Source organism: Phasianus colchicus, chromosome 25 (assembly GCF_987193195.1).
Source record: "Phasianus colchicus chromosome 25, bPhaCol1.hap1.1, whole genome shotgun sequence".
Classification (NCBI taxonomy): Eukaryota; Metazoa; Chordata; class Aves; order Galliformes; family Phasianidae; genus Phasianus; species Phasianus colchicus.
In genome coordinates, this window is record NC_143460.1 from 2,612,815 (window position 1) to 2,637,979 (window position 25,165).

The 25,165-nt window shown below is 55.1% G+C and overlaps 2 protein-coding genes across 3 annotated transcripts; one reads left to right on the top strand and one right to left on the bottom strand.

Annotated features, from left to right (window-relative positions):
- Nucleotides 1-1,606: 1,606 nt before the first annotated feature.
- Nucleotides 1,607-13,199, bottom strand: TAFA3 (TAFA chemokine like family member 3). Of its 2 annotated transcripts, none has more exons than XM_090124592.1 (6): nt 13,071-13,199; nt 9,808-9,884; nt 9,501-9,616; nt 5,515-5,664; nt 4,790-4,914; nt 1,607-4,189 (listed from the first exon to the last, which is right to left on the bottom strand). In XM_090124592.1, exons 3-6 carry the CDS (start codon nt 9,613-9,615, stop codon nt 4,178-4,180), a joined length of 402 nt encoding a protein of 133 aa, XP_089980718.1. In that variant the 5' UTR covers nt 9,616; nt 9,808-9,884; nt 13,071-13,199; the 3' UTR covers nt 1,607-4,177. The 2 variants fall into 2 exon arrangements, with proteins under 2 accessions (XP_089980718.1, XP_031461813.1); XM_031605953.2 differs by having other exon boundaries at nt 1,608-4,189; nt 9,801-9,884.
- Nucleotides 13,200-17,066: 3,867 nt separating this feature from the next.
- On the top strand, nt 17,067-24,738 carry PPM1J (protein phosphatase, Mg2+/Mn2+ dependent 1J). Its single transcript, XM_031605701.2, has 10 exons — nt 17,067-17,364; nt 18,645-18,771; nt 18,883-19,182; nt 19,563-19,675; nt 20,843-20,927; nt 22,168-22,286; nt 22,404-22,467; nt 22,714-22,821; nt 22,952-23,103; nt 23,334-24,738. Exons 1-10 carry the CDS (start codon nt 17,093-17,095, stop codon nt 23,479-23,481), a joined length of 1,488 nt encoding a protein of 495 aa, XP_031461561.1. The 5' UTR covers nt 17,067-17,092; the 3' UTR covers nt 23,482-24,738.
- Nucleotides 24,739-25,165: the final 427 nt, after the last annotated feature.

A 25,165-nucleotide genomic window follows, 5' to 3' on the forward strand; every position in this document is an offset into this window, starting at 1 on the left:
CATTGCAGAGGGGCATGGAGCAGTGCTGTGTGTTTTCTCACTGTGCACAACTCACAGCTCTTGCTGTGTATTCCTGGGAGGTGAGGAAGACGTCATGGGAGATGTGTTTACATCTGTAAACTGCAATCCAAACTCATTAAAACCAGCACAAATACTGATTAATGGAGGAGGAAAGCTGACTCCAAGTCCCACGGCTCCTCCCCACATCACGGCAGGAAGGTTGCTGCTCCCCTTTCTCTCCTGCACTCCTGCTGCTGCCAGGACATGGTAGGGCTGGGTGAGCTCCAGTGAATCCTGCTCTGGAATCAACCACTGCTTTCAGTTTGTTTCCTTACAGTGAATCCATTACCAGCCTCGCCAAATCTCTCCTTACCTGCACACGGCCAACAGCTGCATGCTGCAGACAGGGGATCCAATGCTCAACCCAGAGCTCTTTTGAAGAAAATGTAGAACTGCTGAACGAATCCCGGGCCAATCCCGTGCAAATGCCATCAGCATTTGCCTTCAGCAGCACCACTGCTGCTCACAGCTCAGCACCTCACAGCCCCACCTGACAGCAGCCCCGGGGCACCGCTCCAACCGCACATCCGTCACAGAAATTGAGCAGCAATTCATCAAAGCCAGGGCTGTGCTCAATAACCACCAGGAGATGAGTAAGTAATTACTCAATAATGGATCCCCACCTTCCCACTTCTCAGGCTGGCCGACCTCGGCTGCACAGCCCCAATGCAATGGGTCACTGTGAGCTCAGCCTCCCCCTGGGTCAGAACACAGCACTCACAGAATCACAGAATGACCAGGGTTGGAAGAGACCTGAAGGATGATGAATCTCCTGCCACATGCAGGGCCACCAACCTCCCCATTTCATACCAGCCCAGGCTGCCCAGTTTGCACACCCCATCCCATCAGAGCTTCTCATCAGTGACGCTGCCAATGCGCTCCAACTTCTCCCTTCGTGTTCTTGACACAGTGCTCCCTCCTGCAATCTGAGAATAGCCATCAGTGTAATGAAAAAAATCTCCCTGCAAGACTGCGCCGCTACTCCTCGAAAGGCCTAAAAGTGATAATTTGATTAATTAAACGGTCGGATCTACAGCCTCAAGGGGCCTTTCAACTCAGAATCAATCACTTTATGTCTATTACTCAACACCGAATTCACTGAACTGTTGAAGTCACTGCAAACTGCGTTAGCGATATTAAATAATTAGTAAGATTAATGCTATATAGCCTGGGCAGAATCCAGATTGATTAGTGCTAATTATCTTCTGCCTATTTAAATAATTTATCCCTGTTTTCCCACTTTGGAAGAGCAGGCAGTGCCCCATCCCTGCGCTCAGAGCTGGAGGGGACAGTGCCTATTTGACCCACTAACTAACTACAGAATTTCTCAGTAATCCCCAACAGATGAGCATCAAAGAGGAGACCTATGGTCCGAGCTAATCCCTTTATCATGAAGTAATGCTACAGAAATCAAATACCGGCGGTAAGTCGGGAGATTAACGACAAGCTGGGAAAGGCACAAATTAAATTGCAATCTCCCTCATTGCTTTGCACAATGCCAACGGTGCCAGCAGGAAAACAAGGTTAGGAATCACTTTATAAAAATGAAAATCTCTTTTAATCCCTGATTTGGTCAGTAAATAGTGCTTGCAGAGCGGGCTGTGCCCCATCCCTACTGCCTTCACCTGGGGAGGGCACTGTGAGATGGGCAGAGAGGAGAGCAAAGGAAAAGGCCAGTAGTGTTGCAGCAGTGGGCTGCACCCCACTTCTGCTTATATAGCTCAGAAACACCCAAATGAATAATTCATTCCCTTCCTTAGATATCCCCACAAATGCATGCTTTAATAAAACACGAGGCTGTGTGATCCTGCAGCTCTGCTTTGCTGCCCGGAGCAAACATGGGGCAGCAGCTTTGGCCACGACCCCCAGCTCAGCACCCCATACATGGCCCAGCCATCCCACTGCTCCCACCCCAGTGGTGCTCTGCGTTCCTAAATGAGGCACTGCAGCACGGTGCACCTTCCCCTTGTGGCTTCTGGAAGAGACAAACCTTTTCTTTGCTCATTGTCAAACAGCACTAAACCAAACGGGCTGACAGGAGCAAACCGAGTGACAGCAGCAGGGCGAAGGTGGCAGGGGTTACTTCTCTTATCCTGCTACAGGGGAAAGAAATCCAATTAAGCCTGAAAGGCAAAAATTTAAAGCCACTAAACCAAAAATGTCCCTCCTGCTTTAAGCCGGGCTGCGGCGCTCATCACCGTGAGGGATCACAGCAGGAGGGCATGCAGCAAAACTCAGGGATCAGAGCCAGGCTGGGGCAGTGCAGTGCCCACTGAGATGGGTTTCCCCCCGATCAGGGCTGCAGGTGATGCCCAGGGGGGCAGCCCACCCTGCAGTGCCACCCAGCTGTGCTCTGTGCCAGCAGCATCGCCCCGAGCATCTCAGCACTGCTGACAGGTAATGCTGATTTATACCGCGGAAATAAATGAGTCTGCTCTGCAATTTCACCTAATTTTGTCTCCCATTTCAATTTTCCATCTCTCAGCGTAACGCCGGATGGTTAATTATGTTTCCATCTTACTTCTCAGATAATACACCCCCTCGTACCGCACGTCGTCGCTTCTCAAAGGGTCTCATTTTACCTTTCATTTCACCACCTAGCACAGCTCTAAATTTAATCAGCTTGTAATTTTTGGATATTTTATCCATTAGGCCTTTGTTATTGTGAAGTAAAATGGAATCCTTGTCTTTTAATTCGCTCTCTAATAATTCTCCACCAAACCTTAATACAAAGGGTTTTTTTTTTTTTCTTTCTCTCTCCCTCCCCACCTCCCCAAAGACTAATTGAACGAGGTGTAATTACAATACCCAGGAGATGATATGGAAGCACCTGAACTGCAACAGCCTCCAGGGGCTGTGCCTTTTGAAGGGACCACGCTCAGTAGGGATGGGGCCACACTGCAGCTCCTGGACCCCCCTGAGAGCAGGAGGTGCAGCATCACTGCCAGGAGGAGCCAACTGCCCCTATATGTATCCTCCCATGGAGGAGGCACGCAATGGAGGGGATCAGTGCTCAGCACACACCAAGGGGATATTTGCTCCCCCAAACCATGATGTGTCCTGTATACAAACCTCTGCTGGACAATGGGATGCAGCCCACAACTTGAGGGATCCTCCGCTCGCCTTTGAGGTGTAAATCAGCCTTCCCTGAATTAAAACCCCTGCTCTGGTTCAGAACACCTCCCATTAAAGGAACTGATGGAAAGCCCAAATCCTGCGTGCTTAAAACCACAAAGGACTCGACAAATCAGCAAAGCAATTTCATGTGTAGGGGAACCAATGCACGAATGTCTCTCTCTGTAGTCCGCTGGCACTAAAAATCAGTTGTGAGCATCAGAGCCTGTGAGGGTCCCTCAGCCCCCATCACCAGCACTGCCCCTCAGCTTTGCAATGAAGAGATCTTCTGCAGAGATTAAATTGGATTTAATATTTCACAGTCTGCTATGTACATCAGTCTGCAGCAGCATTATGTACCCCAGGATGGGAGCACCTCCATGCCGGGTCCGTGGGCCCCCAATTCCCCTCCAGCTGCAGAGAGGGGACAGAGCACATTTGGGGGGGCACAGTGCCTGTTTCCTTAATGCCACATTCAGCCCAGGGCTGCAGAGCCTGCACGTGTCCAGTGCATCTTTATTCTGAAATTCGATGCAAACACGAGCAGCAATTTGGTGCCCGAGACTGGCTCTGCATTAAACTTGCTGCCTCGTTAACGTAATTACAGAGGAAGGAAGAACCAACAGTGTGCTCTGTGGAAATGTTTTGCCATCTCCGGAGCCTGAGGAGGTGTTGGACCGCCCTGGTACCACAAAGTGGGCAGCGCTGAGCTGAGTCTGCTTCCAGGTCAGGGAGAGGGAGGCAGCAAGGCTATCTGTGTGACTCCCACATCACTGACCTTCGCTGTTTTAGCTGGGAATAAAGCCCTGCTGTCTGTCTGTCTCCATCACTGTCAACAATCGGAGGATTTTATTTCAGAGGATGGGAAAACGAGCCCATTTCTTGGCTGCAGGGTGCATCACGGGGCTGTGGAGCTGTGAGGCATTGCAGCAGTGCTGGCACCATCCCATGCCATGCCATCCAGCATTGCGATGTCATCAGGGCTGACTCCAGGCTGCAGAAGCTACCGGGTGACCTGCAGGAGAGGAGATGATGAGCACCCAGCAGATGCAAACATAACCTGCTCCTTGCATCCCACAGGGAGGCTGTTTCAGGGTTATTTGTGACCTCCCTCTGTGACTGTTCCCACTTTGGGGTCTGTCTGCACTGGGAGGCTGAGGGTTCAGCTGGTGGTGGGGGGGAGAAACCAAGTAATGCACACCAAGAGCCAAAGGCAGCAATGGGTGCCCAGGGCAAAGAGACCTTCTCAGACATCCACACACACACTTGAGCAGGAAAGTCCTTTGGGTGATCCGAAATAATGGCAATAATGAAAAAAAAAAAGAAAAAAAAAAATCCCCCCAACGCTTTTTTAATACGATAATTTTACGGCAGGGGATGCGGGGTGAGAAGAGCTCCAGCACAAGGAATAATTACCCTCGACTGCATGAACAATGATTACAAAATTATGCAACTGATTAACCGTGACATATATGTAATTACTAATGTGTTTGATAAAATTTTAATTACACCTTGTTCTTCGGGGCGTTCAGCAAGCCATGAAAATAACAATCATGTGGTGCTCTGCCTCTCGTGGCCCCGGGTGGGGGGTGGGGGGGGCTTGGGGCTGACGTACCTTGGTGGTCTTCACTTTGTTGCCGCTGCTGCAACTCCAGCCTGAGAGGTCAGGCAGCACCTTGCACTCCTCCCCAGCGAGGCAGGGCTCCATCTGGCACCACCACTTCTGCAGCACGATGGAGGCTGGGGGAGAGCAGCCATCAGTGGGGGAAAGGTGCCCGCTGCTCCCAGTGCCCCCAAAGCATCCCGTCGCCTATCATTTCCCCCAGTACAAAGCACAGCATCACCCCCGTAGGGCAGGGGAGGTATCTCTGCTCTAGGCCTCACTGTTGATGCAGAGCGACTATTCTTTGCTGCCCAGCTTTGTGAGACTTGTGTAACCCATGCCAACAGGGTGGATACGTAGAGGGGGCTTCCCTATCCTTGGGAAGGACGGCACAAAAGCTGTGTGGGTCAACGAAAGCCTTTCTTGAGAATTAACCTGGGTATTTCCTGGCACTGTGCACAAATGCACTGCAGGATGAGAATCAATAATGCACCGGCAGAGGCTCCCAGCTGCTCCTGGTGGCCCTATGGTAATGGCATCTGACGTCAATCGATGAAATATATATAGGCTGAGCTGTGCTTTGTGCTCCTAAGTGCACCAGTGATGGCACTGCGTGGCCGGAGTCACGTCCCTGCCCCGGCTGCAGGCACACAGGGACCAATGCTGGGGAGCTGTGGGGTGGGTGCAGTGACCACAGGGCGTCCCCAGCACAGCTCTCCTGCCCCGCAGATACTCACCATCCACACAGGAGGGGGCTGCCCGTGTGGTGCCTGCCACCTGCCCTGGGAAGCAGGAGCACTTCACGGTCTGGGAGCGCTCCTCTATCTTGTTCTTATTGCAGCACCTGTGTGCTGCGATGACCTCGCAGGTGCCGGGCTCCACGTGTGCTGCAGGAGAGAAGGAGCTGTGTGATGTGGGGACAAAAGGAAGCTCAGCATGGGCTCCATCCAACCTGGCCTTGAACACCTCCAGGGATGGACGGGGCATCCACAGCCTCTCTGGGCAGCTGTTCCAGCACCTCACCACTCTCTCTGTAAAGAACTTCCCCCTCACATCCAACCTCAATCTTCCCTCCCTCAACTTCAAACCATTTCCCCTTGTCCTGCTGTTATCTCCCCTTTCAAAGAGTTGATTCCCCCCGTTTGCAGGCTCCCCTTAGGTACTGAAGGCTGCAATGATTCACCCCACAGCCTTCTTTTCTCCAGGCTGAACAAGCCCAGCTCCCTTAGCCTGTCTTTGTAGGGAGGTGCTGCAACCCCTGATCATCTTTGTGGCTCCTCTGGCCCCTCTCCAACAGCTCTGCCTTTCTTGTATGGGGGGCTCCAGACCTGGACGCAGTGCTGCAGATGGGGCCTCCCAAGAGCAGAGCAGAGGGGGACAATCACCTCCCTGTCCCTGCTGGCCACCCCTCTTCTGATGGGAAGCACTGGTCCTGCTCCAGACCCCCCAGCATTCAGCCCTGAAAGCTCTCACATCCATCACCGAGCACAACGAACAGCTTTTGCCACAGCAAAGCCAAGAGCCTTGCAGAAACAAATGAGCACAATGGCTAACCAGAGCTGATAGTGAGAGGTGTGCTTTGCTGCAGGAGGGGATGTTGCATCGCTCTGCCTTCAGTCCCACCACAGCAGCACCATCCCGGCCCTCAGCACTGCAGTGCAATGCAGTGCTTCCACTTCCCCTTCCTCAGGATGGAGGTTGGAAAGCTAGGAGAGTGCTCCCAGCCTGCAGAAACATCATAGGGAGCAACAGGAGCCCTGGCTGCTCTGCTGCTCCCTCTCCCAGTGCCATTAAAATATTAAGGCAGAAAGAAAACTGATGTGCTGGCTTATCACCGCTGGGATCTGGGTTCAGAAGCTGGTTAGCATCGCAAATCAATGCATTTCGCTGGGTAATGGCCCACGCAGGCACAATACAAATTAGCCAAACAGGGCTGGATAGACTTGATTCCCATGACCTGAGCACCACTGATCCCTGCAGGTCCCCTTTAATGAGCACCAGAGGAACGGGCATGGAGCTGTGTGCTGGCATCACTGCCTCGCTGGGTATGGGCTGTAGTCATGCAGCTGCTGGGCAGAGAGGGGAAGAAGGGAGCTGCGTTCCTGCAATGTGCACACAGATCCGTGCATGGGAAAGGCAGCCTGTGCCATTACTTGCTGTTATTTATTGTTATTTCATGGTCATTTTCTTTTAATGAACCATCGCTTTCATTTCTGCCCATAATAATTACACAATTACCTATCCTGGAAGTATTTTGTAATAGCATCTCTGGCCATAAATTTAATCCTTCCTTTTAAACGCCATCATAATTCAGTTTTAATGACAATCTCCACTGTTTCTGTATGCAGAAATTAAACACTTTGGTGAAAGAGAAAAAGAAAGCATCATTACAGGACAAACGTGACCACGACTCGCTTTGCTTTTATGGGATTTTCACAGGACAAGCAAGGATCCCAGGGTTTGGTTGGCTGTAAGAGGGCACCTGGGGGGCACACAGAGCCCCAGCTGCAGTGAGCAGCCTATGGAGGAGAGCAGAAAGTGAGCACAGCAAACCCTGCAAGCCTGGGGCAGCTCCAGCACTGCTGGCACACAGCTGCCTCCAGCAGAGCCCTTTTAAGAAACTCTTATCTGACGGAACCATAAAGGCACCGTGAAAGCACGAGGCTTTTGAATCCCGTGGGTAAAAAAATAAAACAAAAATACCATCCTACTCTGGCTGACCTTTAAGCGAGTGGCAGAACGGGGCTGCTGATGGCACAACCTGAAATGACAGCTTCATCTTGAGGAGGGGCAGGCAATGCCCTGCGTGCTCAGTCTAAGATCTCCGTGCACTGAAGTGCAGTGTAACCACAGGGCAATGCCAACCCCTGCAGCACCAAGCAGGGCAGGAGAACGGGGGGACCACGCTGCCCACCCAACAACAGCCATGGCTTAAATAATTCACGTCTTAAAATCACTACTGCCTCAGGTGCATGCATTATTTAAAAGGGGTTTGGAGAGAAGTGCTTCTGTTTTTATTGCTCGTTATCACCGTGCGCCGGCTGGAGCTTTTTAGTAGCTTGTCATATCAGAGCTCAGCTCATCCCGTTCCCCTCTGCAGCACGTCCACACAACTGCTCACCCAGCTCCCAGCACCTGATGCTCACGAGCAGGAAAACGAATCCAGGGATTGCATTGAGAACTGCTGATAAGGTGCTGCTGTGGAAACCCCCACTGCTGGCAGCGTGTCCCACTCAGCTGGCCAGCTCTTCCTCCTGTGCCCACTCAGCTGAGCTGTGGGTGATGGCAGAGATGGCACTGTGGCTCTCACATTTATCAGAAGGTTCTGGGGCTCCACCCAGAGCTGCTGCTCACACAGTGGGTCATTCTGCACTGAGGAGTCTCCTTCTCCATCCACGGATGACTCCATCTCTGCACAGGGTCCATGTGGCTGCTTAAATTCAATTGCACGCACCAGGATGCACTGCTCTGCTTTGACATCAGCGTTCTCCAGGTGCGAAGTGAACATGAGCAATTAGACTTTACTCCAAAGCCAGATGTTCAAATGCATTGTGTTCCTGGAAGGCCAACAGAGGATTTGCACGTTCCTTCCTTTCAAGAAATTCCTGAGTTTGCAGGCTGTGAAATCCTGTGGCTGTGTTGTCACAATTGCATCCTTCCTCCTGCAGTTTTTCATTGGTAGGTGACTAAATGCAAAAGCACTGCATGTGTCTGTCCCTCTGTGTATAAGCCATCTGTCAGCAGCAGAGGTGCAGCAATCCCAGCCCACACCTCCCGCTCAGCTCGGTGTGCAGCAGCATAACTGCAGGCTTTCCAGGGGAAAATGTCATCGCCACTGAGAACACAACCTTATAAAAGGGCATTCCCAGCATAACCTTTACTAAAAGATGCCCTAAATGAAGCAAAAGCACGGGGCAGACAAGTGGAAAATGAATGCTACGAACCACCACAAAACCGGGAAAGCAAGAAACAGTGCAAGCAGCAAAATTCCTACAGCAACCATAAAGGATGTGCTGCAAGAAACCTCGACAACACAGAGACACAGAGCAGGGTTGGACTTCTCAACTTGTGCTCCCATTATTCCCTCTTTGCAGTGGATCAGCATTTGCCTGAATAAGAAGCACAGCTCTGGTCCTCTGTGGGTAAATCCTTGCAAGTGAGAACCCCCAGCTCTGCCTGTGAGCGTAGGAACATAGCAGTGCTTCTTGCATACAGAGTGAGAGTTATGCATAACTCCCAACCCCACACACCTGCATGGGGCACCTTCCACAACTCACCGAGTCACAGCTGTGTCACCTCAGGGTCTGGCCATGCTTCAGGGCAGTGATTTTGGCTTTGCTTGGAGCCAGACCAGATCCCAGCAGCCAGGGCCAGGAGGCCATCCTTGAGGTGGTGGAGGAGGAGTGCCTTCCCCTGCACCCTCCAGGTTGGAAGGGGAAGCAGGTAGCCCTGACTAGCTGGCTGATAGAGCCCCTGGGGAAGATACGCTTCAGTTTTAAGCAATGAGGATGGGGATTATAGGATTAGAAGTGCTTTAACAGTCAGGGAAAAACGACAGAAATAGGACGGGGTTAGGTGTAGGGTCAGGCTGTTGCACTGTATTTTCAGATTAACCCTTGGCTGCCTGCTGTCCTAGAGACAGCCCCGAGGCACAGAGTGCATCCAGGTCACACCATGCCATGAGCCCCTGGTGGCACAGGGACATGAAGCATCGCTTCCCTACCTGAATGGCTTCTGTGGTGGGTGGAGGCCAGCGTCAGTCTTCCCCATAGTGTGGTAAGGCAGAGAGTGAGCACTAAAACCCATCTGCTCAAGCTCTGTACGTCCCTTTCACTCATTCTGCCAACAACGAGAAGAGAGAAGCACAGATGGAGAGGGGCTGGGGGTGTCCCAAGCATGCAGCCATGGGGTCAAGCCTTCCCCCAGGGCAGTGGGGACACGGTGGGGATGCACCCGCCTCCCCTGGGCTTCATCTGCAGCAGGACAGCAAGAAACCACAGCAGCAAAGAGGAGCACAGTTTACCTCTTACCGGGGCTTCCCGCTAACAGCCGTGCATCCACCAAGCACAGGTGTTGGGAGCTTCACAGACAGCAGACATCAGAGCATCTGAAAGGGGAGACACAGACAGCCCCATGGGCACGCTGCCGGCAGAGCAAAGCACGAGCAATCCATTCCCAGGTGTTTCCATGTGCAGTTATGTGCTCCCATCACCTCCTCAGGGGTGAGGCCATCCCCGTGCCACTGGGGTCTGGTGAGCACATCCACATAACGCCTCAGTACCAGCCCATAAGTTACTGATGGAGGTCAGGGATGAGCAGGAACAACACCAGCGCTCTCACCTGCACCCCACAGTGCTGCCCAGCACAGTGCTGGGAGGAGAGAGCTCCAATGTCCAACAGTCCTCTAAATGATGATCCTGCTCTGGGCCAGGCTGGGGCAGTGAAAGGTGCTCATCTCACGATGTGCCAGCACAGAAAACACTGACATTTTTAACAAAAACAAGGTGATGTGAGGTGGTAAAGGGCACTACTTGTTCTGAAACATTCCGAAATGAATCGGGCTGTTTTAAATTGACATTTCAGAACAGAAAGCGTTGCGTTCCAAAATGTTGATGTAAAGTGATACTTTCCGTTTTGATTTTCTGAGCTGGGGGGAAAAAAAAACAACAGAAAATGTCACCAAAAATGTTGATATTCTCCCAGAGGAAAGTGATCTCGACACAAACGTGGTTTATGCTAGAAAACAATTCAGAGGCACAAAAATATTCCTTATGAGTACGGCAAGACAGCGATGCATGCAGTGGGACAGAGTGGATGTGCAGGTGATACGGTCCCAGTGCTGGTCTGTCCCTGCAGTTCCCATGCCCACAGCCCAGCCCTGTGCCTGGAACCGCTCTGCAAGGGGACTGCACAGGCTGGGAGATGTGCACGATGCTCACACACAAAGTCCCCTTAGGATAGAAAAACACAGCTTTGCAGAAATTGCTATTTTGACAGTTGCCAGCCTCCAACACCATGAGACACCAACTGCAGATGTTCAGTCTGACAAAGTTTCTCAGCCTGGGATGTCATTGTGAAATGAAGAGTGATGTGACGGCACATCAAAGCACTTCATTTTGATGGAAAATATCGGTGTTTTCTATTCTGTTCTGTTTCGAACTTGGTTATATTTTCTGTTAAAGTTCTGTAAGCTGCTTTCTGCCCACCCAGGACCTGCAGGGCCCGACCCTCTTTGCAGGCAGCTCTCAGGCACAGCCATGGTGCCAGAAGTGAGCGTGGCTCTCCTGCACACCACGTTGCTGCTCTCCCAGCCCTTTGCACAATGATTTTAATTTTTTAGCACATTTGTTAACCCCAGCATGGAGATGTGCAGGACAAAGCGCAGGTGGACTTTGCAGCAATCCCTCACATGCAGCCTCGGGGACCTCAGCACTGATGCAGAGGGTAAGAAGTCGCAGATGTGAACCTGGAGGTTCCTCCTGCACTTGCAGAGGTGGACCTGCAGCCAGGGATGCTCCGGTGCTAGAGCACAGCCCAGTGCTTACAGTGCTAATGAGTTGTGCCAAATGATGTGCCAAGCTCTGGAAGTTGGGAGTGCTCCTTGCAAAGGTCCTCATGAGCTGAATAATTACAGCCAGCAAAATTCTACCCAGAAAAAGAAACAAAGAGACAGGGGAGGCTGGATGTGAACCAGCTGTCTGTGCTAATGAACGCTCCAACGCAGCTCCAGCATCACCAACCTTTGTGCACACCTGGCCCAAGAGATGTGCCATTTGTTTGAAAGCTATTTTAGCACTCCTGCTATTTCAGCACAGCCTGGAACTGTGCCGTTTTTGCTGGATGTAAGAAGAGAGTGCTCTGGTTCCCCAGGGCTCTGCAGTGGTGGGCAGCCCCATGCCCAGCCCCAGAGTAGGGAGGAGACCCCAGGAGAGCCCAGCAGGCACAGAAACCTCTCTGTGATCACTGCAGATGTTACACTGCCTATTGGAGGGGCAATTTGATTTTAAAGCTTCCCTGAAGCACCGAGTCAGGCATCTCAGCACACAGCACAACGGCCGCACTCTTTGTATGCACAATTTTGGGTTAATGCTGGCCAGCACCTGGCTACACCCCAGCTCCCTGAACAGCACTAATGACACTTAATTAAAGGTGAGGGTGGGGAGTCATAGCTATGAGGCTGCAGCTGCAGAGCTAGGGATGCACACAGGGAGCTCCTGTGCACACCATCAGGAGCTCTGTGCAGCAACTCCCACCCTGCATGTGGCCCCTGAGCTGCACCACTGCTCTCCAGAGCCAAACAGCAGAGCTCTGAGCTGAGCTGAGCCCTCTCATACCCTGCAGTTCAGCTCCAGCTCTGAGTGCACTTGCAGCACTGCAGCTCACAACATCCCACAACCCCAGCACGGAGGGCAGCACGAGGCATGAGCTCGGCAACCTGGCAGGGGGCATAGGAACACAGAGTGCTGCTTCCCATACAAGTGCTCTCTCCTCTGTGCTGGTTGGTTTTCAGCTCCTTCCTCACTCCTTCTGTGTCTGCAGCGTTCTCTTCCCAGCTCAACTGAGCAGGAGAGTTTTTAACTTGAATTCAGCCTGAGCACGGCCCTGATTGCTGCCCCCTCACCTCGGTGAATCCCACCTTCCTGCTGCTGCTGGCATCCTGAAGGTCAGCATTGACCTCACCCTCCCCATGTGCCAGGAGCACAGCCACACACCAGGGGTGTGAGACCCAACCACGTTCAGCAGCAGCCAAGGGAGCCTCGGCAACAGTGGGGGGGCAGCTCGAGGTCCCCCAGGAGGTGCCACATTCCCCCGCGTGGGCTCTTTATAGGATCGTGGGTCCCCTAGTGCAGATGGCATCTCGCAGAGCACGGGCACTCTGCGTTCCCACGGGCTCTCCCAGCCCCGGCGGCCCCAAGCCCCGCACCGCACGGACGGGAAGTGACTAACAGCAGCAGGGCACTGCCACTGCCTTCGGAGCCGCTTGGCTCGAGCGGATGGCAGCGCATCACCGTACGCGCTGCGCACCGGGCCCCGTTGGGACCGGCACCGACCCGGGACACCGCGGACCGAGACCCACTGCCCGCAAAGGAGGCGCTTCTCGCGCCCCGCCGGAGCGCCCCGGTTTCCCCGCAGCGCTCCCCGCACGGACAAGCCGGGCACAGAGGCTCCGCCACCGGCCCCCGCGACGGCCCCGACCCCGACGGCACCGCAACTCCGCCGCGCTCGGCTCCGGCCCGAGGTCCGCTCCCGTCCCGCCCCAACTTCGCAGCCGGCCGGGCCGGACCGCAGGTACCTGCCGGTGCCGTCCGTGCGGGCCGGGGCCGCCGCTGCCCATGGCCGCCGTCCGTGCGCTCCGCAGGGTCAGCGCCTGCTCCGCGGCCCCCTGCGGCCGTGGGCCGGCTGGCATCGCCGGGCGGCGGCGCCGGCAGCGCTGGGCTCGGTCCGCTCCGCTCGGCGGGGCTGGGCGGCGGCGGGGGCGGCGGGGCGCGGAGCCGGGCGGCCCCGGTGCCCGCGCCGGCGCGAAGGGGCGCAGCGCCGCCTGCCGCCGCCTCCCCGGTACCGGCGGAGCGCTCCCGGTCGCCCCCCGGGCTCAGCCCCGGCTCCGCGCCCCGATGGCCCCGCGCGGCTCTGCGGGAACGGCGCGGCCCCGTCCCGGTTATCCCCGCTGCTCATCACCGGGGCTGTTAGGAGTGGTCAGTCGGAGAGCGAATTGTTCTCCCCAACATATCCCCCTCCCTCCCCCCCAAAAAAAAGAACGAAGCCAAACCCGTGGGACGGCCCCGGGATTGCCCTACAGAGCGCTGGGCTGCGCTGTGCAGCCGCTCGGAACAAAATCGCAGCCCCTCAGTGCCTCCGCAGCACCGCACCTGGTCCAACACCGCAAGCTTTTTTTTTTTTTCCTAGGAAAGGCTGCAGGACGGCATCCTCACCGGGGAGCGTTTCTTTCTTCTGCATGGACCCACAGCACGAGCTCAGGCGCATCCTTCTATAATCTCGGTTTGATTTATAGCATCTCCAGTTCAGATCAGTGACAGCCCAACACAGAGGCACTGCCCAGCCCCACTGCGTCCCATCAGCTCCAGGGGCAGTGGGGATCCGGGCCTCTTCCCTGGGCCGAGAGGAATCCTGAAACCAGGGGATGACTCTCGACCTTAAACCCTTCATAAGAATAGATTCCCTCTGCTATTTCACTAAACCGAACTTTCTTGTCCCCTTTTTGAATGGGAAAAAATCACAACACCACGTTAAATTGTTAGATGTGGCTGCTCAAAAGAAAAGGGAAAAAAAAGCCCTACAAGATTAACCCAAACTCCAGTAATAAGATATTAAGGAAAATACGAGCATCGTACTCCTCAGATCAGAGAGTAATGGGGAAATTAATGGGAAAAACATTAATACAACATGAAATTAAGTCTCCTCTTTGTATTCATTAGACAGTTTGTCAGAGTCCACAAATTGCTGTGATAAGTAAATACAAACATATTACTTTCCAGATCGCAAAATTTTAATGGAAATCATCAAGCACAAATGCAATCAAAACCACCTTTCACATCAGCCAAACTCCAATTAAATTAGGCCAGATTATTCAATAAGGAAGCCTACAAAATCAAGCTCTTTATTGATGCAATGGCATAGAAATACAAACTCGCTGCTTTCCAGATCACAGCATTTCAATGCAAGGGGAGAATTAACACTTCAGCAGAACCGATTTCATTGGAATTCCGGTGAAGAGAGCAATAATTTCCTTTCTCTCCACTCCTTGGTATATTCAGTAGACTCTCTGCATTGTCCTCATTCTTGGCTCTGACTCTTCCAGGAGTCCCTTACATTGCTGTAGAGGAAGAGAAGGGGAGGAACAAAGCTGAGTGCCCGTAACAAGAAGGCAAGGAAAGGAACTGCACAAGAAAACCTTGCAGACATTACATGGAAAAAATCATTTCCCCTTCAGCTGGAGGGCTGTATTCATGTGAAGGTCCCCTGGGCAATGTGAGGAGGGGAGATGGGTTTGTAGCAGCAGAACCCAGCAGCAGACCTCCATTCACCCACAGCAGAGGAGATGGGGACAGCCCACAGCACTGCACACTGTCAAGGTGTGGGCAGAGTCACAGCTGAGCTCTGGGTGCATCTCCCTGCATAACAGCAGAGCAGAGACACAACGAAGATGTGTGGCTGCAATCAAATCACCCTTTAAAAGAAATAACAGTAAATTCTGAACTTCCCAATTACGGCGGACAGGCAAACCTTGGAAACCATTAAGAGCTGCTTCTTCTGTTGATGAATTATCCGGAGCGCACAGAGCTATTTGTGGGGCTTCACTGTATTACACTAATTATAAATTAATATATTGCTCATTACACAGTAAAGCCGTGCAGCCAACTAATGCACTGCTGCAAAGGGCTTATTTTAAAACATCCTTCAGTACTTTTATGATCTAGATGTTTAATTTGCTTACATACTGGCTTAAATGCCACCAACATGTTCTTTCACATTTTCTTAGCAGAAAGTGCATTACAGCTCATGGCAATTTCCCTGCTGTGCCCTAAGCAATCACCCTCTTGGGGGGAGCAGCAGCAATTTTGTTGTGCTGAAAGGAGTTCATTACAGCTGGGGGTTGGAGAGACCTCCAGAACAGGGAGAAGGGAGCTGGGATCATGGCAGGGATTACACAGACAGCGCTACCAAAGGGACACCCAAACTGGTTCCATGCAGGGTGAGCAAACAGTGCAGCACCCAGGCATGGCAGCCCCGGCAGGAACCCGAAGGGTGGGAAGGAAACATGAGGACGGAGTAGGTGACGTCCAGAGTGGACTCAGGGGACACAGCTGGGCTTCCCTGCGTCACTCAGCGGCATGCCCGGCACACGCACCAGCAGTGCCAGGAAAGGAGCACAGGGACAGCACGCAGGGAGGAAGCTTGCATTGAGCTTGCAGGGAGGATGAATGGGAGGAAATGTCGCTCTCTTTCTTGGAAAACGGCTATTAGCATTGCATTGTTTCGGGGAACGTTTTGCTGCGTGTTTTTATGTCAGGCTATTCTTTCTGCGCGGCGCGTAGCAGAACGGAAACACGAAGAGCACAAAACGAGGTCGGATTTGCACAGAAGTCACTCCGGACGCTGCAATTTCCCTCTTTCCAAGGAAAGCACCCTGGTGACTCAGCCGTGCTGGGCAGTGAGGGATGCCCCTAAGGACCCCCGGAGGAAACTGCGCTGGTGGGGTGGGGTCGGGGAGGGGGGCGAGGGGAGGAAAGGGGCCGCGTTTCCCAGCGCTGCGCGCAGTCTGTGCCGCCCTCTGGTGCCCGCTCCGCCTCGCTGAGAAGATCGAGATGAGCTCTAAGCGGGGAACGAAGGAATTGGAGCCGGGCAGCGGCGGGCAGAGGGCAGGAGGAGGCAGCAGCGGCCGGCAGGGACGTGAAGGCAGCTCCAAAAAACAGCCTGGAAAGGGTGCATGCGTTCAGATCTCACCGAGACGCGCTGCTGAGCGGTTTGCAACTCGGGAGAAAAAGAGAGTAATACAATATCCATAGGATGGCCTCAATAGTCTGCTTAGGGGACAAGGTTTAGCCAAGGACGTGATGAATGCACTCGGAGCTGTGCAGGGCAAGGAATGAGGGTTGTGCTTCTGCCTGACGTACAGATCTGTGCGGGAAGGATGAAAGCAGCTCCCTGGGGAGCAGAGTGCACCGGGACACGGAGATCCCAGCAGATGGACTCAGTTCTACTTTACACAGACAAATACTGTATTTTTTCAGCAGAATTTTTGTTGCCATAGGAATCCAGAGGCAGGAGGTGCTGAGCTCAGGCCCTGTGAGCTGTTCTCTCCTAACTGTCAGCTCTCCCAGCCAGCAGCGGCGCATCGCCCTGGGGCGGCTGAATCTGCATCCCGAGCAGCGCTGCCGCAGCTCCGGAGGAAGGAGGAGGTTCTCCTCCCAGTCCCGTCAGCTCCTCGTTCCTCTGCAGCACGGCTGCTTATTAATAGCTCGGCGTGACCGCGGGGGCTGGGTCTCACCGCTGAGCGTGACGAAGCACTGCCACGGGCGGCGGATGCTGGGTCGGAGCAGGAGGCTTTGCGGGAGCTGGGGAGCATCCCGCAGCCGGAGAGGATCAGGGCCGACTGAGCTTCAGATGACCGCTGCCAGGACCTCGGCTGCCATCCCTCACAGCCGAGAGGCTCAGAGTTCCATCACCGGAGCGGTCCCATCTCGCACTCGAGGACCGCCGCCGCTTTCTGTCCCGGTGCGCGTCTCACCCGGGGGGGCGGCCCCGGGGCGGGGCCGGGGGCGGGGTTCGGCGCAGCTCGGCCCGGCTCGGCCCGGCATGCTGCTGCGGGTGCGTTCGGCGGTCTCGCACCTGGTGGCGGGGCTGGGCCCCGGGCCGGGCGCGCAACCCCCGGCCGAGCCCCGGCACGGCGGTGGCGGCGGTAGCGGGACCGGGGGCGAGGAGGGGTCGCGGGCGGCGGCGTTCTGCCGGCCGGCCTTCCTGCAGCTGACGCCCGAGGAACTGCGCCGTGCCGACGACCACACGGGGCGGGCGGTGCAAAGCCCCCGCGACGGCCGCCGCCGCCTGCCCTGGAGCACGGGCTACGCCGAGTGAGCGGGGCCGGGCGGGGCGGGGGGAAGCGCCGTGCCCGTTGGGGGGGCTGCGGGGCGGGCGTTCGGGACACGCGGCTCCGTTCTGCCGCTCCCGAAAGCGGCCGCGTCCCTCCGTGCTGCTCCGCGGTTGTCACCGCACGGCGGTTTCGGCGCAGCGCTGCGGTGCGGGGCGGTGAGCGCTGCGGGGGCTCCCGGCCACGGAGAACGCGCTGCGGCCTCACCGAGCCGGGAGAAGCGGGCGGAGCGGGGCCACGAGAAACGAAAGTGGGTCGAGGCGGTGCTGAGCTGTGCGTTCCTACACGAGAGCATTGCCTACCGGCTCTCTGCCCGTCTGCCGGTGGCTCAGCTGTTTCTGCTCCGCATCCCCTCGGAGCTCTTCCATTTTCTGCACTTATTTGCCCGATGCCCGGTGCTGTACAGGGAACTGATACTGAGGGGTGAGAGGGAACCGTTCCAGTTCTCGCAGGACATGGGAGAAGGGAATTGAAGCTGCGTTGAGAACAGGACCTGACCCTGATTTCCCCTTTGGGAGCTCATTCTCTTCTTCTTTCGCTGGTTTTGAGTTCCACCCGTAGCTGAATGCAGGTGGGGAAGGTCAGGAGCTGAAGGCCACCTCTGCTGCTCTGTGCTCTGCTCCTGCAGCTTTGCACGAGCTGAGCTTCCCTGGAACCTCCTGAGCTGTGTTTCCCTCCGGAGCTGCTGAGGTAGGGGCACCCTGCACTCATTCTTGCAGGAGCAGAAACCCTGCAGATGCTGTGGGGAAAGGAAAGAAAACCACCCTGTGCTCATCAGTGGGACTTCTCCTCTCTGTCCCAGGACTTCTTTCTGCAAACCACTTGGAAAGTCCATGCCCAAATAGCTCACTCAGATGTGCACATTTATAGCTTCCCTTTGTGAGCAGGTTTTGCAGTCCAGACCTGACATCTGCTTTGTAAGCACAAGCTGCAAAAAGTTCATGTGAAACTTCTTGCAAAAGTCCTGCTGGTTCCATTTTTCATCTCCTTCTGTGAGCTGCTTACTCCCTCTGCAAGGTGCTGGTTTGGGATGGAGGCTGTCCATCCTGTGCAGTGTCCGTGTGCCCAGGCTGGGTGCCTCGAGGCTGGGGTGGGTTTGGGGCAGTGGTGGGGATGGAATTTGGTGCTGCTGGGGTCACCTCTGCCACATCGCTTCCAGCACATCTCTATGAGCTGGAGCTGGTGTTCTGCAGTGTCTCTGGGCAAGCCCTGATATTTCAAGTGCAAAATGGAGAACCCTAATGTTTTTTTCCCTCCCGACAGGGTGATAAATGCAGGGAAGAGCCAGCACAACGAGGACCAGGCGTGCTGTGAGGTGGTGTTTGTGGAGAGGAGGCCCAGCCCCAGGGGCCACCTGCCCTGCAGGGATGGCAGCGGGGAACCTGACAGGGTGAGGGCATGGTGGGAGGCTGCTCCCTTAACAGCTGTAACCCTCCCTTAACAGCTGTATGCCCACCTGCTCCCTTGCAGGCATTGCTGAGTCTCCCATTTCTCCCCACAGAGCAGGAAGGGGTTTTATTTCCACTACTGGGCCCTGTTTGATGGACACGCGGGCAGCGGTGCTGCTGTCATGGCATCCAAGAGGCTGCACCTGCACATCTGCGAGCAGCTGCGGGACCTGGTGGACATCCTACAGGACCCCTCCCCACCTCCCATCTGCCTGCAGCACGATGCCGAGCTGAGCCAGGCAGAGGAGAGTGGGGAGGTCCCCAGTGATGCTCTGCCACGCTTTCACCTGGAGAAGGCAGTTTCCCATGAGAGCCTGGTGATCGGTGCCATTGAGAACGCCTTCAAACGCATGGTGAGCTGCAGCTGCTGACTGGCAGTGTTTGCTTTGCTCCTGTCTCCTTTGGCAGCACAGAAGTCTGCAGTGACAGCTGCTGGGCAGCTCCTGCCCTATTGCTCTGCTTCATTTTGGGGGCACAAAACACACAGGCTTTGGGCTCTGTGGGTGAAGAGGTTTTTATTGGGCGTTGTTCCAGCTGCTGCCTGCTCCGCAGCTCTGGGGAGGCTGTGTCCTGTGCTGCACACAGGACCTTGGGGTGAGCAGGGCGATGTGCCCAGCCTCAGCTGGCAGCTAGGGTGCTGACGGGGCAGCTCAGAGCTATTTTGGACTGCTTGGAGCTCTGCTTGCTGGCAAGGGCTGCTTCCTGCTCTGCCCACAGCTCTCCATCTCTCCAGGATGAGCAGATCGAGCAGGAGCGGGCGTCCCAGCACATCTCTGGGGGCTGCTGTGCCCTGGCTGCTGTCTACCTCATGGGCAAGTTCTATGTAGCCAACGCTGGTGACAGCAGGTATGTATGGCCCCAGCCAGGCTGGGGTGCACCACCACTGTGCTGTCTGTGTGTGCCTGCAGCACTGAGGGAGCTGCAGAATTCCTTCCCCACCTCTGGCACTTGATCCCTGCCTTCCCAGCTGTGTCTGTGCTTTGCAGGTGGTCCTGAACTGCACGTTAGTGCTGGCTTGGGCTACATGCTGAGGAATGAAAATTGTCCCCAGCAAAACTGCTGAAAATGTGCAAGCATCAATTTGGGGGCACATTTTGTACCAGGAAACATTTCCATCAGAAGGATGTGCAAATCTTTGTGCAGACAGGGCCCGAGGGAGCTCAGAACCCAAGGACTTTGCCTGACATACATTTCCTTAGCTGTATTACTGTAGTTATGTGTAGGTGTGCTCATAGCCCACAGTGTCTGATGCTGAGGGTGAAGCAGCTCTGAATGTGCTTCCAGACCTGGTGTGGAAGAAGTCCTGGCCCCTTTCTGCTGGGGGTTTGCAGAGTGGCATGGCAGGGACCATGAACAGAGGTTGGGGTGATGGGCAGGGACTGCTGGGTGTTGTGGATCTCCTGGGGTGTCACAGGGTTGCAGGTGCTGTGAAATTGAGTGCTGTGACACGGTGAGAGCAGCAGCTGGTGGCCTGGGGTGAGAGGGACAGACTGGGGCAAAGGGTGCTGCTCATCCAGGCAGTTCCTGGCTGGAACCAAGTGAGGGTCTGCACTCCCTCCCTGCCATCAGTCCCATCAGAGCTGGGCACACCTGGGCCCTGCATCACTGCAGGGGATTTGTAGCCCTCAGTGGGACAGGTGGGTCAGAAGTGCCAGAGATCCCCGATCCCCTGGGACTTCCAGGAACATCTCATAAGCAGCCATTTTTTTTAACCCATCACAAAACTCAGCCCTCCTGCAGGGAGCTCACCCCCAATCCTGGCCACTTGCACATGTGTCCTGCTGCTGGCGACTTCTGCCTGTGCTGCATGAGATGGAGGCTTAATAACCTTTGTGCTGCTTCTCTTCTAATCATAGTTTGCTCTCCACCTGTCCCATGCTTCTCTTCCATTTCCCTGTCCTCCCTCCCCTGCCCTGGGTGCTGGGCTGCAGGGCTTGGCTGATGTCCCTGCAGCTGATGGGCAGCCGAGAGAGGACCTCTCCTCTAACCTCATCCTTCCATGTTTCATTGCAGGGCCATTATCATCCGTAACGGGGAAATCATTCCAATGTCCAGGGAGTTTACTCCAGAGACAGAGAGGCAGAGGCTGCAATTCTTAGTAAGGAAGACCTTTCTTCTAACCCCATTCCTGCTCACCCACCTCCTGAGCCCTGCCTGGGGCTGCCCCTCTTGCTGCTGGGCAGCACAGAGCACCAGGCAATGCTGGGGAGCAATTCTGTGCCCTTCACCCTCAGCGTCCCATCGTGCATTCAGGGGTCCCTGTGCTCAGTGCTGGTTTCTTGCCCAGTGCTCCCAGGGGGAGCTGCAGAGTGCTGGCAGATTGCTGGCTTTCTTCCCGAGAGCTCCCTGTCCTGGGCAGACCTCTCTGTGCTGTGCAATGAGAGTTGTTAAGGTTATAAAGACCTCTCTGACGGCAGCGCGGAGGAGGAGGTGTTTGTGTTAGAGGAGGTCTTGCTGGATGGGATTTTCTGCCTCGCAGAATATCTGAGAGAGCACTGTGGTACTTTTTTCTCATGTTTGTGTTTGAATGACCGAGGAGAAGAAGTTGCTGTAAGCAAGATCCTCCCCAGCTGTGATGCATGTATGGGCAGAGGGCCAGGCGTGTGCTTGCTCCACTGCACAGCAGCTGGGCTGTGGCCAGGGGCCTCCATGCCTCGGCACCAACTCTGCCATAATTCAAAGGCCCCTCTCAGTCCTCTCAGCTGCTCTCCACCTGCACTTTGCAGCACTGTCTCAATCTCAGCTGCACTTGGGGAAGCACTGGGGCTGCTGGAGGGGATGTGGGGCATCGGGTGTGGGCAAGGTCCCTGGGGTTTCAGCTCCAGGAGCAGCGTGCTGGCAGCTCTGCATGAGGAGGTGGTGCCTGTGGGGATGCTGGCAACCACCCAGCCATGACCTGGAGCCTTGTGCTCTGTGCTGCTGCTTGCCCCTGGTCACAGACAGGATGCGTGCTTGGGAAGGAGGCAGCAAATGGTGTCCCTGGGTGCTCTGTGCTGAGCTGCAGCCCTGGAGCTCTTTGGCTCTGACTCCTCCTGTGCCAGTTCTTCTGGAATTTGCCCTTTTTATGATCCCTTTTGGGCTTGTTATGTGCCCAAACTCCTTCTGGCTCTGTGTCCCAAACTGCTCCTTTCTGTGAGCACTGTGCTGGAGGGCAACTTTGAAGCTGCATTGTTACCACTACCAGCTGAGCTTCAGCTGATGCTGTCCCCACCCTGAGGTCCCAAAGCTGATGTCCCACGGGTGCACCTGGCTGCCATGTTGGGGTGCTCTATGGGTGGTGCTGGGCAGGACCCTGCTCTCATGGCACTGCAGCTGAGCCCTCTGCCCCTTTCCTGCAGGCCTTCTTGAGACCTGAGTTGCTGGGAAAGGAGTTCACACATCTCGAGTTCCCCCGCAGGATCCAGCCTAAGGAACTGGGGAAGAAGATGCTGTACAGAGACCAGAGCATGAACGGCTGGTACTGCGCTGTCTGGGGCTGCTGCTGCATGTGGCCACAGCTCCAGCCTCCTCCCTGTGTACCAAAGGGGCCTCATCCCAGGGCACTGGCCAACAGGTCTCTGCTTTTTTCCATCAGGGCTTACAAAAAGATCGAAGAAGATGACCTGAAGTTTCCACTAATCTATGGAGAAGGCAAAAAGGTACAATGCTGGGGTGTGAGGGGAGGGGTCCGTGTTGCCCTGGGAGATGAGGGTCTGGTGGCATCACAGCAAGGGCCCTGGCACTGTGCAGGGGTTGTTCCCTGTCTGCCCTTGCTAAACTGGGGGTCCCAGCCCATTTTTTCCAGTGCTGTCATGGTGCCAATGCCATGTGTATCATCTCTCTTAGGAAAAGAGGTGGAGGTGTGAGGTAGCTTAAAGCTTGCTTTTGTTTTTGCCTCTCTCCAGGCTCGGGTGATGGCCACTATTGGGGTGACACGGGGCCTGGGAGACCACGACCTCAAGGTGTTCAGCTCCAACATCCACATTAAACCTTTCTTGTCCTGCTTCCCAGAGGTGAGCCCAAGGGCTCCTGCAACAGCTGGAGCTGGTTGGGGTGATCTCAGAGAGTGCTTAGAGCACCTGATGGTGTTGAGGTGTCCATGAGCCCTCTATCACCCTTGCATCCTGCCCCACTGTTTCCCAGGTCAGGGTGTATGACCTCACACAGTATGAGCACTGCCCTGATGATGTCCTGGTCCTGGGCACCGATGGGCTCTGGGATGTCACCAACGACAAGGAGGTGGCCAGCGTGGTGATGGAGGTGCTGACAAGTTATGAACCCAATGACCCGTGCAGGTGAGGAGGAGACAGACGGGTGTGTCCTGCACCATAACATCTTGCTTGAAGCAGCACTGTGGCCACGTATCCCTCTGTGCACAGTACTCCTCTGTATGCATGTATCTGAGCTTTCTTAGAGCTCCTTCCCTGTCCCTTTGGCTCCATCAGCTTCTCCCTCCTCCTGGGGACAGCAGTGTGGTGTAGCACGATGCCTGCTGGGCTTGGGCTGACTGCTGTGCTCTGCCCAGGTACACCATGGTGGCCCAGGAGCTGGTGGTGCGCTCCAGGGGCGTCCTGAAGGAGCGAGGCTGGCGGCTGCCCAACGACAAGCTGGGCTCTGGTGATGACATCTCCGTGTTTGTGATCCCCTTGGGTGGCCCTGGCAACTACATGTGATAATCTGAGAGCACTGGGCAGAGGAGTCACGTTGCCTGGATGGCCGTGAGCAGGATGCTGGCACTGCCCAGGGCACTGCTCACTCCAGCACTCATTTCCTGAGCCGACCACAAGAAGAATGAGGATCTCAGAGCCTCCTGCCCGAAGCACCCCCTCACCTACTGCATCCCTGCCCTCTGGAGAGATGGAAGGACAGAGCAGAGACTGGGCTCAAGGGCTGGTTTTCTTGGTTGCTGTGAAAAGCCTCAGTGCTCTCTGGCTTCTAGGTGCACGCTCAGCATCTTGCCCTGGCCCAGGTGTGCTGGTTATGGCCCTGTGACTGGGCTCTGAGTGCCTGTACCGGTGAAGCCTGTGCTTGCCTCTGCAATCACCTCCCTTTCCTGCCCTGTGACATTTGCACCACGGATGCTGAAGCTTCTGCATTGGGATGGGTGTGGAGTGGGGTCCTGCTGGCAGCGGGGCAGCGCCCATCCCAGCTGCAGGTGCTGTGAGCCCTAAGGATGTCCCAGTCTCATGCTTGCCCTCTTTGGCTCCTGGGTCCCATCCCCAGCCGGGCACACTGCCTTGGTCTCAGGTTTCAGTGGACGTGACAGGGCTCAGTCACAGAGCACCTGGGAGGAAATGAGCTGTTGCACTCACATGGTGTTTGCCAGCTCCAGGCTGTGCCATAGGCTCTGCCCACCATCTCTCTTCATGCCTTGGATCACTGCTGTGTTTCTAGAGCCAATTATTTATTATTAACTGGAGAACTGAGCTGGAAAGTGTCTAAATTCCTTCTTGGTGTGAGGTGGCAGTCGGTATGAATATAGGTCTGTTATTTCTGAGCCGTTCTAATTTGGCAACTGCTGAGCAGCAGTTACAGAGCAGCCCTGTTCAGCCAAGCTTAACAGCTTAAAGTGCTGCATGGATCTGCTTAGCTGGGGGCTGGAAGCCCACAATAAAAGCAGCTTGGTCGTGGCTGGGAAATGGAGTGGGCTGGCTTCTCCCCAGACTCGGAGCTGGTTCTGAGCAGGGCTGTAGCTGCAGTATTGCATTCTGCATCTGACATACCTCTGACCTGGGGGATGATGAGTTTCCTGCACCTCTGCAGCGTTGCACCCTGCCAAAGCACAAAGGCAGGGTGGCCGTGAGGACAGCTGATCCCTGTGCTGTGCTTTGGTGATGCACGGTAGCACCTGCCCCTCGTCACTGGGTGTCACCTCTGGGGCGTGTTCCTCTCTGTAATCAGCGAGATGTAAATAAACTGGGTGCACTTAATGGAGAGTGAAAGTTATCCAGTGAGATTTGCACCTGTGTGCATCTCTGTGCCGCAGGGAGCAGGGGATGATGATGCTGGGCTTAGAGGAGCTGCCCTGGCGTGGTTAAATAAAGGTCGTGCCACTCGCAGTCCCACCTCAGCGCCTTTCTTGCGGAGCTCCTCCAAAGACGACTAACTTAAAAGCTAATTAGTGCTGATTAATTCGTGGAGGCAGATTGGGCGCCATGTGAGCCGCTGTCCTTCCGCCCTTGCGTTGCTCCCACTGCGCTGAGCCGCCCGATGCCTCCGCTGCTGCGGACCGAGGCGGGGCGGCGCGGGCAGAGGCTGCATTTAGAGCTTCCTCTGCGGCTCCCTTCTTTACTAAAGAAACGTTTCCTTTGGAGCCAGCTGCTGGCCCGGGGAGGGATAAATTAAGGAGAAGTTGTC

Bases quoted from the DNA above. Each gene is read 5' to 3' on its own strand.
- TAFA3 (XM_090124592.1), bottom strand. From the start codon at position 9,615: ATGAGTGAAAGGGACGTACAGAGCTTGAGCAGATGGGTTTTAGTGCTC. The intron at 5,665-9,500 runs GTAGGGAAGCGA...TCTCTCCTGCAG, and splicing joins CCACCACAGAAGCCATTCAG to CACACGTGGAGCCCGGCACC. The intron at 4,915-5,514 runs GTGAGTATCTGC...GCTCTCCCCCAG, and splicing joins AGCCCCCTCCTGTGTGGATG to CCTCCATCGTGCTGCAGAAG.
- PPM1J (XM_031605701.2), top strand. From the start codon at position 17,093: ATGCTGCTGCGGGTGCGTTCGGCGGTCTCGCACCTGGTGGCGGGGCTG. The intron at 19,676-20,842 runs GTATGTATGGCC...GTTTCATTGCAG, and splicing joins GCCAACGCTGGTGACAGCAG to GGCCATTATCATCCGTAACG. The intron at 20,928-22,167 runs GTAAGGAAGACC...CCTTTCCTGCAG, and splicing joins GGCAGAGGCTGCAATTCTTA to GCCTTCTTGAGACCTGAGTT.